The sequence below is a fragment of the Eucyclogobius newberryi genome, unplaced genomic scaffold, assembly GCF_026437365.1.
Source record: "Eucyclogobius newberryi isolate DKJ021-1_F unplaced genomic scaffold, fEucNew1.0.hap1 SCAF_8, whole genome shotgun sequence".
Classification (NCBI taxonomy): domain Eukaryota; kingdom Metazoa; phylum Chordata; class Actinopteri; order Gobiiformes; family Gobiidae; genus Eucyclogobius; species Eucyclogobius newberryi.
Window position 1 is genome coordinate 12,633,706 of NW_027316500.1, and position 13,806 is coordinate 12,647,511.

The window sequence follows — 13,806 nt, forward strand, 5'->3', positions numbered from 1 at the left end:
ACACTTTTAAACACAAATCTGATAAAAGCCTACATAATGCAACCTTTTTCAAATTGATTTACGCAAGTGTATTAAACTTAAAATTTTGTTTTGTTTCTCACCTTATGACCACATATTAAAGTTGTTACTAAGCCTGAATCTTAATTAACAATGTTCATTATGAATTAAGTCTTTGCTTATACTTTATTAAGGCAAATTAAGGTGTTGTTATTATAAGTTATACCCTCTTTTTAATGTTGTTTTTCATTTATCCATTCAATTTATTTCTATCTCGTGATGACAAGAGTAAAGGTCAGGGGTAGTAAAAGTCCTGACTTGGGTTTGGAGATGACAGTGTTTTTTTCTTCATGTGAATTTGAGCATTTGTGTTACATCAGCTCAATATGTTGTACGTCAAATTAATCATTCACCCATTATAAGCCAAATAAAATATACTGTGTTGTTATATTATGTTTTTATTTTGTATTTCCCCCCACATGTTAGGGGCATAGGGTCAGGGGTCATTGTAGTATCGGTCCTGAGGAGGAGCCAGTGGTGAAATGTTTTCTTTATGTGCATATGAAACGCTCATTTGTGTGGTAAATGCAACATAATGCAAATGTGAGCTTCTCTTCCTGATTAATGATCTCTGGGGGCAGACAGCGCGCGCCATACATGGCCGCGCACAGTCATCGGCATTTCAAAGTTATCTAAATTGTCGCATAATAAAAGTATTGCCAATATTTGAAAATAGCGACTCTATTTGTTTGTTATAAATGCGTATTACAATGTCATAACACACCGTACTGTACAAAAGCGCGCCCAACACCCCGCTCACTCACCACCGCCCAAACCAAGACATGACTGACAGCACTCTGCACCAATCAGAGCCGCCTCTGCGTTCGTATTCAGGCCCCAGACCAATCAGAAGCCGTGTTGCGTTACGCTCATGTTAGGTAGATCTGTGGTGGGTATAAAACCGAGCGCGAGCGCAGCCAACGACGAGGAATGTGCATCAGACTTTCAGAAGCCATTTTGAGACGATGTCCCTGTTGAGAAAACCTAATGAAGATGCTGAAATCAACGACCCTGGTTACATTTCTGTGTGTTTCTCCCTCCGTGTGTTTTATTCCACCATGGCAGCTGTCAGCGGACGGGACATTAGCAAAGCGGGCCATCGATCAGTGCTCACAGAGTTAAAACGACATTGATATGAAAGAGGAGAGTGTCTGTTTACTGTCTCTTCTGTCGAGACATGTAACTGCGTGAGTTTTTTCCAGTCTGAAATCTTCCTGCATCTCTCACAATCCACCGTCTCCTCGAGTGACTGTGTTAATTCACTCTTGTGCCGGAGAGATGGCTTCTGTGAGCCTTGTTTCCAGTCCCCCCGCCCCTGTTCTTGACAAAAACATGTCAGACCCAGAGCTTGCAGGGGATGAAAGGTCGAGTAACATTCTTGTATACACTTCTTAATACGCTCATCTGTGCGTTTCAGTGCTGTGGGTCTCTACATGCTTGTGTGACTTATGTTCTTTTAACCATGAATTACAGAAGTTAGAGCTCTCAACACAAATATTTCCTCATTTATTCTCTCGGTTGCATGTCTTTGTGATGCAGAAAGCTGTCCCAAATAGCATGGCTTTCCATCACCGCGTCGATCACATTTTCATGCGCTGGAGCGGCCCTCGTCGCCTGTTTGTGCTACAGATAATATGCTTTCATTGTTGCCATCTGCAGGAGACTATGCAAATAGCTTTGATGGAAATGCCACGCCCATTCCGGCTGTAGCACGCCCCCTAGTGGACGTGTGGCGGTGCTGCAGCGGGTGGGCGGGGAGGAAGCTTGGGTTGTTGTAGGCTTAAACCAGGCTCTTGTGATTGGTCCACAGATGGGACAAGTGGTGTGGTGGTCTTTAGGCTGTGTCCACACTGCACACGTGACACGACATGGGACTAACAGCTGTAACACGCCTGCACATAGACCACATTCAAACTGGCATTGGAACTAAACCAGGACTAGAACCAGACCAAACCAAGTCTAAATCTGGACTAAACCAAGTCTATTTCTGGACTAAACTGGGCTAAAATTAGAATCCAACAAAGACTAGTGTGAATGCGCCCTAAAGCTGGACTTGGGCGATGACAAAAAATGTATCACTTTTTTTTCCCATTGATCAATCTGATTTGATGTTATATATTGTCTTATAAAATATTTTAAATTAGAATTTCCTGAACACAAACTATACAGACTTTTATTTTTTGCCATTTGACAGATAATTTGTTTCCCTCCAAAGTCTGAACTCTGCTCCAAACAACTTTTACTGAAAGAGGATTGGATTGGAGCTGTTGATTATAAAGCCAGACTGATCATTGACGACTAGAAGTGCAACTCAAATTCGACCATTTGCCCAGTTCTACCAGGACTAAAAGATCAGGACTAAACGGGGCAGAAACGGGCCAAACCAAGTGTTAAACATATGATGTAAGTAAAAAAAACACTTGTCAACACTGTAAACAACACAATTGGCCTGTTCTATTCTTCTGCCTTGTCCTGGACTGTTGCCATCAACACAAAGTTAATACATGAACGTTTACACAATAACAGCAATTCACACAAACTTGATGATTTGTCATTTTTGTTAAAAGTAATTTTTTATGTTTTTTAAAATAGTTTTTTTCTATAATATCTTTTGTTTTATTTACAGTTATTCTAATGGTTAATTAGAATAACACCACCACTACTTATTACTTGTAATGGCAACACAGTAATTATTCTATTACATGAATTACAAAACATTACACAATTCCAATAATTACCAAACTTTCTAATCAAAGTATTATGTTTGAATCCACCTTCTCATTGGTAAATACTTCAAAAAGAGTGTAGTAAGACCAACTTGTATCCCCTTTTAAATGTGTTTGCAACATATTTTGGTGTCTTATAAAAGCAATTTATTCCTAATTTTTATTACCCAGATCAATGGGACCCTTTTTATACACAAGTTCCTTATTCAAAATGTGATGTTTGAACACAACACAGCTACTGTACTCTTTCTTTTCCAGGAAATGATAATTGTGCAATTGAATCCTTGTTCCATTTGTCTTCACTTTGATATTTAGAACCATTTTGTGGCATAAACGATACACTGAAGTTACACCTGCTGAACTGTTGTTTCTTCTGATCAGGGAGGACGGGGAGCTGGAAGATGGAGAAATTGATGACGAAGGAATTGGGATCGAAGAGGAGCCAAAAGATTCCACCGAAGTGACCGAAGACAAAGAGAGAGAGCGCGAAAAAGAAAAGGACAAAGGGAAGGAAAAAGAGGAGAAGAGTCACAGACACTCCCGAAAGCGCTACAAGAAAAACAGAGACAAGAAGAAATCCAAGCGGAGGAGGCGGGACAGACAAAAGGTATTGGGTCAAGTACATTGTGTCACTGTTAAATACACACAACTGACCATTCCATGTTTATTTAGTGAGAGAAGTTGGCCGAGGGCTCTGGATCTCAATCATTCAAGACCAGCCAGGCTAAATAGTGTTGTCCTTTGTCTATTACTGTTCAATTTAGATTAGGGCTACAACGAGTTAATAGATATATCGCAACTAATCAATTATTGAAGCAACTGTCAACTAATTTAGTCATTGATTAATCATTAACTTGTTCATACATATGTCCTAATACATGATAGAGCCACAAGTGCATGAAAACTATACGGAAAATGTGTAAATAAAAAGTGTATTTGATGAAAACGCTCTACTGTCCATAAACATGCTCCTGGTGAGCCTCAAATGGCTCCGCTTTATCTGGGTCAAATCATAAGCATTGATTAATCATAAGCATAATCGCTAGACTAGCAAACTGATCCTTAGTTTCAGCCCTAATTTGGATTTATTTATCATATACAATTTGGCACACAGTCGTGGTCAACAATACCATTAAAGGTGTTTGGATGAGATTATTACTGAAGATGAAACTTAAACCGTTCCACTCACACCTAAAGTAACAACGTTCACACACACAAATACTTAATCCCATCATGAAGTCATATGAAACAAACTATATACCGTATTTTCCGCACTATAAGATGCACTTAAAAGCCTTTCATTTTCCCAAAAAACGACAGTGCGCCTTATATATGGATTAATTCTGGTTGTGCTTACTGACCTTGAAGCGATTTTGAGTGGTACACGTTTTGTTTCGCCTATAGTCCGGTGCGCCTTATAGTGCGGAAAATACGGCACATATAATAAGTTGTATTGTCCCCCTCCTCAGCATCACTCCCCTTCGAGCAGCTCAAGCTCCGACAGTTATGACTCGGACTACGACCGTCCAGACCGACCTAAAAGCAGGAAGCGCCGTGACTCTGACGGCCAGTCCTCTCAGGTAAACTTTAAACACAACGTAATGACCAATGACCTAAAACCTGACAATAATCGAAATACCATCATGATTCCGGTGAAACAGCATGGGAGAGACGCGAAGGGAAGCCACGGCAACTCCCAGAAGTCCCCACCTCACAAAAGCAGCGACTACGACAAATACAGCGACTACAGCGACGAGAAGTACGACTACGAGGACGAGGAGGACGAGTATGACGAAGAGTCGGAGTACTCGTCGAAGGGGCGGCACTTGAAGAGAGGGGGCATGAGGGGCATGAAGCACCAACCGTGTAAGAGTAATGACACGTTTAAGATAGCGGATGTCTGTTTTGAAGTGTGCGTTGAAACATTGACGTGGTGTCCAGACGGTGGGCGGGGCCGCGGCCGAGGAAGTGGGCCGGGCAGAGGTCGAGGGAAGAAGCTGAAGGGCAAACCCTGGAGCGGCCGGGGCAGAGGGCGAGGAGACCTGGAGGAGGTGAGACCCGAGTGCTTTTGAAATCACAGTAAACAACAAATCTAATCATCTTATACACATATTATAAATCCTACACAAGGACTATTTCAACTAAACCGTTTTTCAGCTGAAACCAAACATTCTGAATGAAAGGAAAGTGAAGGACGTTACAAAAAAAATTGATGACTCAATCTGAAAATGGACAAATTTGACTTAATTTATTTTGGACATAAGATAAGATATGATAGCCTTTATTTGTCCACACAATGGGGACATTTTGGTGTTGCAACGCAGTAGATACAGAAGTAATGTGACTTTAAACTTAATTTCTTTAGACGTCCCTCCTTCTTTATTTTCTAATTTTATGTTTTTACTTTTATTTTTGTTCTCGTCTTGCCCTGTTATGTTCTTTAAAAAAATAATCATAACAATAATAATGATAATAATTAAAAAGTCATAGGAATATGAAAAAAGGTAGGTTTAATATAACGTTTTTGGATTTTAGAATTGAAATAACTTTTTTGTAAATGTTCTAAATCTTTCACAATCAGTGTTACTTCTGTAATTATTATGATTATACTGTGACCTTAATAACGATGATTATCACTGGATCATCGTTGGAATTTCCCCATTGTGGGACAAATAAAGGTTAATCTTATCTTATCTCATCATTGAACTAAATTGTCTTGACTTCCCTTCTAAGAAATATTATAATCTATTTAAATTTTTTATTACGTTACTTTTTGAAGCTCTCACATTAATTGTCATTTTGTCGTTTTAAGTTATAAATAGTGTGTGTTAATCTCTTGTTTTCTTTGCTGCAGGACAAAAACTGTGCTTATCCAAAGAAAAGGCCCATTATGAGCAAGGAGTTCATAAATCAGCACACAGTGGAGCACAATGGAAAGCACGTCTGCAAATATTTCCTGGAGGGCCGCTGCATCAAGGTATTCTGAAGTAACCGAGGTGCGCACTGATCATTTAAATCTAACGCGCGTTTGTTGTATCGCAGGGAGACCACTGCAAGTTCGAACACGAGCTTATCCCACTCGATAAGAAGAAGGAGCTGTGTAAATTCTACTTCCAGGGCTATTGCAGTAAAGGAGATAACTGCAGCTACATGCACAATATCCTTTTCAAAGCGTGCGCACAAACGAGTGAGTGTGATGAGCTGTTTGTTCAAGAACACGTGATTAAATCCTTAACCAGCGACTGCACATGAATATCCTTGCAAGTTCTTTCACACTGGAGCCAAGTGCTACCAAGGGGACAAGTGCAAATTCTCCCACGATGCTTTGAATGACGTGACCAAGGAGCTGCTTAATAAGGTAAAGAACGTGTTTAAGTTATCAGGCGTAATATTATGGCTACGCTCTAAATCAGACGGCAAGTGAAGAATGTACATTATAGATGGACAAGGGGCCAAAATGTGAAGAATCAGCATTTCCAAACATCTCCAAAACTACAATTGCAATCTAAAGTGGTCAGAATGAACACAGATCATATATGAGCTTGGCCTGGTTGTGTTTATCCTGCTTTTAGTGCTACAGTTCTTTTTACGAAGCTGCATATCAGGCAGTAGTAACCTTTTCTGACGTCTGACTCTTAGATTTGCAACGAATGTTAAACTTTGGATGTTATTAGGAGTGAACATTCTAAACGAACTTTAACAATTGAGGAAAGACAGAAATATGAACTGATAAACTAATACAAGAATCAAATGAATTTCAGAACATTAACTTCATTGATACCTGTAATTTGTTCAGACATTTGAAAGAAAGAATAACACATTTGTGGAGATTTGCAGGTACAAGATTGAATACTGTGCGATCTGTTTCATTTCGATCTGTTTGTACAGCTCTATTGCAGTGGTTGTCATCTACAAACATGTCATAGTTGAACTCCTTAACATGCTGATTGTGCTTTTGATGTTAGATAATCAACACGGAGGAGGAGAACAACGACGAGCTGGAGCTGGAGGACCTGAGGAAGCACGGCATCGCTCCTCTCCCTAAACCTCCTCCTGGTGTGGGACTTCTGCCGACGCCAGGACAGAGCAGCCCCACAGACAACGGCCAAGCGGGGAAGAAGATCCCGTCCCTGTTTGAGATCAAGGTCCAGCCGACGAATGACCTGGCACAGAAGATTGCACTGGGGTAAACGGGCCCTTTCAAAGTTTGTGAAGAAAGACGAAGACATTTTTGAATTGTGGCGAAAAAGTGAAACGTCACGATTTTTGGCAAATGAAAACCACATGGATATACTTCCGAAGACATTTACTATTGTATTTTACATTATTATTATTTGTTTTTTATTTGATGGAGAATATAACAGACACTTAGCACATTGGATGAAGGCAAAATATTTTCATTATTTTTATTTTACTGGACAAATACTTACAGAAATGTTGACCTACAATAGTTTTTAATGTTATCTATACATATTTAAACATAAATTATACTTTTATGAAGCTCAAATACAATTTCTAGTCTACAATATAGTATTTTTTCCATTGTTTGTAATAGAAAAGAAACATTTCTATCTTGTTTTTTCTTGTTCTGAAGATTTAAAATCATTAGCATTTAGTCCTGATCTGAATTATTGTCGTTTAGTTCGTTTAGAAGATTTTCTTTCTTCTACAAGTTGGATTTGGCTTTAACAAAACATTTTGTTCTACAGTGGGCCGGACTACGAGGATGATGGCACAGACCAGTTCTCAGGAGGGACAGAAGACATGCCTCTAGATGGTGCTCCTCCTTCAACAGCTCCTGCTTCTGTGGGCCCCTGTCTTGGGCCGATGCAGCCGCCTCCACAGGGTCCACAGGGTCCCCATGGTCCACAGGGTCCACAGGGTCCACAGGGTCCCCATGGTCCACAGGGTCCACAGGGTCCCCATGGTCCACAGGGTCCACAGGGTCCCCATGGTCCACAGGGTCCCCATGGTCACCCAGGTCCATATGGTCCCCATGGTCCACATGGTCCACTTGGTCCACATGGTCCACTTGGTCCACATGGGTTTCCTCCAATGGGCCCAGGTCCTTTCCAACCAAACCCACCTCCGATGAACATGCAGAGGCCTCCTTTTGTCCCCGACTTACAAATGCTACAGAACCTGTTGCCCTTCGCTTCAATGGGGCAAAACCCGGTGGATTTTCTAAGCAGCTTTTTTCAAAATCAACCTATGAACCAACCAGGAGGTCAGTTTTGAACCCGTAGTGTGTCATAAACATCTTTACATACATACAGTTAAGTAATTAGTTATGTTCATCTCTGTAGTGGACCCCAACCGGGCTTTCATGCCAACCATCCAGCAGCAGCTAAACGCAGAGCCGCAGTTTCAGGCTTTACCTCCGCCTGTGCAGAAAGCCATCCTCATGCACCTGCAGCAGCAAAAAGAGGCCAACCAGAAGGGGCCCGAGCCGCAGGGAGCCACACCCAAAGACGACGGTGCGGGACGAGGTGAGTGTCGGGGGAGGTATAAACAGTATGACAAACGGATAACTTTGCACTAAACAAAGAAACCACTGCTGACCACTGCTAGAATATATTTGTCTTCTGGAGAAAATCGTTTTCTTTGCAAGTTTACTACTGCTACTACTGCTACTACTACTGCACGTATGACTGTCGCAATAACAAATGTCGTAGTGCGATATATATTGCTACCACTATATCGCACTATGGTATATAGTAAATAATAATATTGACACTACATAATGTCATTGACACAATAATCTAAATGTGCAATATCGTTAAAAACATGAGTGGCAATAACTACATTAAACTCTTTAGTAGTTAGTTGGTGTTGATATGAGTCATAAAAGTGACTTATTTGAGTCTCTACGTTGCACTACAGGAATAAAAAGTGCAAAAAAGTTCCCCAAAGTGCAAAGAAAACTTCAGCAATAAATACCGAGCCTCAAATATATTGTTCTTTCTGTCATATATTGAATGAACATGTAGTAATTATCATGGCAGGCCTATTTGTTTGTTTATAGTGCCAGTTCAGACTTGACATTTGATCAAAAACCTCTTCATTTCAGATGAATCTACGAATTGGTACTCGAGCGACGACGGTGAAGAGGGCAGTGTTACGTCCATCTTGAAGTCTCTGAAGAAACAAAGTGAAAAGATGAAGCAAGCCCAGGCCAAGCCTGTCCCGCCTCCTAGTGGACCAGTGGGTGACCCTCGTTTAAAAGAGCGAGGCCCTCCGAGTGACCCTAGAATAAAGATGGATCCACGTCAGCGCCATCTAGAGGTGAAGAAGGAGTCTGACGGTGCAGGCGATCCTCGCTTCTCCAGAGATCCAAGGAAGATGAGAGAACAGTATCAGCAGCAGGGGCAGAGTGTCACTCAAAAACCCTCGACCGGAGAAGACGATGAGGAAGGAGAGCGAGAGCTGAGGGACAGGGCGGCTCTTATCCCGCTCGACCCAAGTCCCGGACTCGTGCTTCGAGACCCACGCGGCCAGTTAAAACAGTTCAGCCATATCAAAGTGGACATCCTTCTCCAGAGACCCATTTTTGCTGAAACGGTCGTGTGGGCTCCCGAGGACCTGATCCCATCGCTCATCCCCAAACAGGAACACTCCATTAACCTGCCTTTACCGCCTCTCATTGCTAACGCTCAAATGAACCGCTCTAGTCGCCCCAACAGCCCGCCCATCTCCAGCCCGCCTCCCATCGACCCCAGGTTGGCAGCAGCGCGATTAAAGACCCGAGTGCCATCTGCATCTGTGGAGTCGCGCCTTAGCATCGAGCGACCCGTAGACCCACGCCAAGCAAAATCGTTGGACCCCAGACTGAAACGCACTGCCAGTTTGGATACCAAGATGCTCGGGCAGAAAGAGCAGTCCACCGGCGCGGCTGCGGTCGATCCAAGACTTCAGAAACCAAATGCCATGACTTTATCGCAAGCGGTTTCTCCTAAAAGCGAACCGGACAAACTGCCTCCTTACGCGCCTCGTCTGGCCTCGTCAGGCGGAGGGCTTGAAAGTCCCACGACGATTCTCGGTGGGATTAGTTTGTATGACCCTCGCAATCAGACGGAACAGAAAGAGCAGGCGGACCCACCCAAAAAAACTGGGATCCTTAAAAACCCGGTGAAGAAAGACAGCACTCCGCCGCCGTCTTTATCTCCAACGCGACGCAGCAGCTCATTCGAGGAAGTTAAAAGCACAGAAACGGCCTCGGACCAGAGCCCGCCCCCTTCTTCGGACGTGCCCCCTCCGCCTTCACCGCCCGCCAAGCCCGCCGCTGTGCACAATCTGCCCGTCCAGGCGCTGGCCGGGCTCATGAGGCCGCAATATACGGACCCCCGACAGGCCAAGCAAGCGGGACAGGGGACGGCGGCGGCGCAGGAGGAGGCGGAGCAAAAGAAAGAGGGGGACCAAAAGAAGGAGGGGGACCAATGTGAGGAAAAGAAGGCGGAGGTGGTGGAGGAGGCGGTGGAGGCGATGGAGGTGGACCAGGACAAACCGGACGTGTCGGAGGAGGCAGAGGATCGGACGCTCAAAGACGTGTTTAAGACCTTTGATCCCACGGCGTCGCCTTTCTGTCAATAAGTCGCGTTTGTACAGTCCAGAGACATTTGAAAACTATTTATTCTTGCGTAATGTGCTCATAACTTATCGAACAGCATCTATCAAATGTATCACACGTGGCAGAATGAAGATGCTTATGGCTTTATTAACTCAAGGTAAATTTAGTTTGTAAGGTTTGATTTATAATGGAAGAAAAGGTGCATCTCGGTGTTTTAAAATGCTATTGAAAAGTATATTTTAGTAGTTAATGGAATCACAACACATTAGGAAACAGAAATACAACGTGGGCGCGATTAGATATATTTATTATACATTTTAAATTTCAGGCTCTGAATTGAAACTACTGAAATATTTTACCGTGTCAGAGTATTTTATTTTATTGAGATGCGTCTGACCCTTTGGTATTGTACAAATGGTAAATCATAGACCAATACAACAGACAGTTTTGGTTAAAGTTTTTGGCTTTTTCTATTTTTATTTTGAAACATTTTATACTTTCTTTTTGTACCTCATTTTGCGTGTGCTCATTTTTGAAAGGGATATTTTTATAGTGTCTTTTGAACTCAATTTGTGTCGGTATCAGAAATTATATAACGTTTTGTTGTTAACTTGCTCTTGTCACAAATGTCCAAATTGTGACTCCATAGGATTAAACCAGTTGTTAAAATGAAAAGATGTTGTCATTTTAAAACATTGCACTGATATGAGACACAGGGTTTTAAACACAGCAGTTCCTATATTCTAAGTACTTATGTTGTGTATGTTGTGTCTATCAAATATCACCAGTTTCATATAGGATTATCTACATTTTGAATGCGTTCTGTAAGTGCTTTGATTGTGTTCCCTTTCTTTATCACGGATATCTCTTTGGACATAATGAGCTACATATGTACTTTTATATTGTTTTTCATAATACTTTGTAAATGCTTATTTCTACCACACATGCTGTCACTGTATCCAGATCATGTTGTACTTTTGTTCAAGCAGTACAACATAATTTTGCTTGTTTCAGTGATTTAAAAATATGTTATGTTATACTGTAAATAATGCAAGAAAGGCAGTTTTACTTAAATAAACAAAAGAGATGTGTCCAGTGTGCATGAATGTTACAAATGTTACAAACTGGATATGTTCACACCAAAACTGATTATTATCTGTTTTCTGAACCTTTAGGATTTATTAAATGACGTGCAAAGTACAAACTCTGGTGCGAGTGATCAGAGGGACCATGATCAGAAAGAAATCTGATGAGTTTGCTGTTTACATATCATTTTAATACTCATAGCGCAAAATATAATACAATTTTACATGTGAATTTGTGGTTGGATTATATTTCAATGGGAAAAGTCATAGTTGTTTTTAATTGGTAATACCAGAGAAGAATTCAAAAACACACTTTACTATAGCTGCTACATTTAAATACAGTAGCTAAATACTCTACTATAACCAGATCTAAACAAGCTCCAAAACAGATCTACAGAAGTACCACAGAAAGCAGTCAAATAGGACAAAACAAAGATTATTTTACTTTTTATAACGAGTACAAGTTTAAAGGAGGCCGAAAATATAAGTATTACCCTAACACCACTGTTTGAGAACCATGGCTCAAGTGCACACAAGTCAAATTAAAAGTCAAAGTCACTTTTCTGGTTCCGGAACCTGCTTGTCTCCATGAAGATGCTCCTGCCTTGAAGAAAAAAAACACCTGTAATGAAATAGAAGCAAAAGAGACAGATTTATTGCGATACACATTGTAGACCAAGCAATAACATCTCCATGGAGACAAGCTGGTTGTTTTAACTCAACGACAAACAGAATCATAACCATTGCCTTCACTTGTAGTTGTCCTGCACATTGACAGCCGGGGCCAGGCTGGGGGCCTCATGGTGGGCCGAGGTCTTCCTCAAACCCAGGTCGTCCGTCTCCAGGTTGGACGTCTGCTGAGCGCGGTGCATTTCCAGGTTCCTTCTCCACTGGAAGCACAGAGCCGTGGCCTCTGCACATTCAGTGTTTGGCTCAGGCTGCTTCAAACCCTGCAAGAAAACTGTTTAAAGTTCAAGTGACAAAGATAAATGGATATAAGAAGTGGTCAAATGTGAAGTTTACGGTGATGCAAGCCGACTCTGCAGCATGGACCCCCTTCAGGACAGTCTGGAGGAGATTTTGTGCATTCTTCACCAGAATCTCATCAGACGATTTGGAGCCAGGAGTAACAGCATTCACACTAATGAAAGGAGTTGGTGCAAAAATACTTATTGTGGAATATTGATATTTGAAGGAGAAATAGAAATGCACACATACTATAATAAAATATGACAGCAACAGTAGAAGTGTAAAGAATATGTATATTTCAGTACCATAATGTTCTATAACAAGTGCACTGCTGTTTTTGTAATTAAATATATAACATTCTTTGTACAGAATCAACATGTTTTCCTCATTTTCCTGACATTCTGAGTGAAAGTACTTCTGAAGGTTCATTAAGTTCATATTTGTCATAGCAGGTGAGTTGATTTACCTGGAGATGATGCTGAGTTGGTTGGTGATGGTTAGAATCTGCTCCACTATTAGAGACAGCTCGATGGTGCACTGCTTATCGAGGCAGTGATTGGCTATAACGCTGATAAACTGTGTCACTGACTCACAGTTGGAGATGACATCTTTAGCTGCTGCTACAAATGCATCTTTGTTCTAGAAGATATAACGTTCAGTATTAGGCGTTATGTCCACACAGGCTACGACAGACTTCACTGCCCTCTTGTTGGAGGTTGGTTGTTGGACGTTACCGGGATGGGGCCTTTCTTCCTCAGGTACTGGGTCATGTGGCAGATGATGTCAGCCATCTTTCTGGTCACCTGGACGATCTTATTGTCCTCGGGATCCCAGTTGTTCGATTCTTGTTTTAGGAAAAGAGATCTGTGTGTGAGGGAAGGGGCTTCTCTGTGCATGCCAAAGTCTGCAACATCCTGAGAGGAAATGGAACAAAAAAGGTTCATTAAGATGAAAACAATAGATTTATTTTTGACAACATGAATTTCCAGCTCTGATCAAAACATGACTAAAATATTTGTACCTGCATATAATTATTTATATATGGATCCATCCACCCTTATCAGGACAATCAACAATATAAGATCGATGAAGGTTTAAAGTTAAGATATGGGTACATTTAAGTTGGATTTAGGGTTAATATAGTCTACATAACAAATAACAATGCCGGCTACGTACAATTTGTGATGATTTCTTTTACATATTAACATATTTTACCTTTACCAATCATGTTGAATATCACGATCACATTGTTGCACTTGACATTGGCTACATAATATATGGATACGCTCACGTATTTTTCCATTAGTTCTGGGCTGTAGGTGAACACTGGAGACATGGGGAGATCCGTTAATGAAATGACCAACTTCTCAATAGTCTCTTCATGTCTGGACGTCCCACCACC

The 13,806-nt window shown here is 41.5% G+C and overlaps 2 protein-coding genes across 2 annotated transcripts; one reads left to right on the top strand and one right to left on the bottom strand.

Moving 5' to 3' along the window:
- The first annotated feature begins 1,102 nt into the window (after positions 1 to 1,102).
- zc3h6 (zinc finger CCCH-type containing 6) lies at positions 1,103 to 10,539 on the top strand. The gene is made up of 12 exons (XM_072436393.1): positions 1,103 to 1,421; positions 3,165 to 3,390; positions 4,253 to 4,363; positions 4,445 to 4,649; positions 4,725 to 4,834; positions 5,638 to 5,760; positions 5,826 to 5,940; positions 6,032 to 6,141; positions 6,749 to 6,969; positions 7,493 to 8,010; positions 8,090 to 8,272; positions 8,854 to 10,539. The coding sequence occupies exons 1-12, from the start codon at positions 1,336 to 1,338 to the stop codon at positions 10,371 to 10,373; spliced, it is 3,528 nt and encodes a 1,175-aa protein (XP_072292494.1). The 5' UTR covers positions 1,103 to 1,335; the 3' UTR covers positions 10,374 to 10,539.
- Positions 10,540 to 12,156: 1,617 nt separating this feature from the next.
- Positions 12,157 to 13,806, bottom strand: LOC140351550 (vinculin). Its single transcript, XM_072437402.1, has 5 exons — positions 13,696 to 13,806; positions 13,139 to 13,318; positions 12,871 to 13,043; positions 12,459 to 12,576; positions 12,157 to 12,385 (listed from the first exon to the last, which is right to left on the bottom strand). Exons 1-5 carry the CDS (start codon positions 13,738 to 13,740, stop codon positions 12,185 to 12,187), a joined length of 717 nt encoding a protein of 238 aa, XP_072293503.1. The 5' UTR covers positions 13,741 to 13,806; the 3' UTR covers positions 12,157 to 12,184.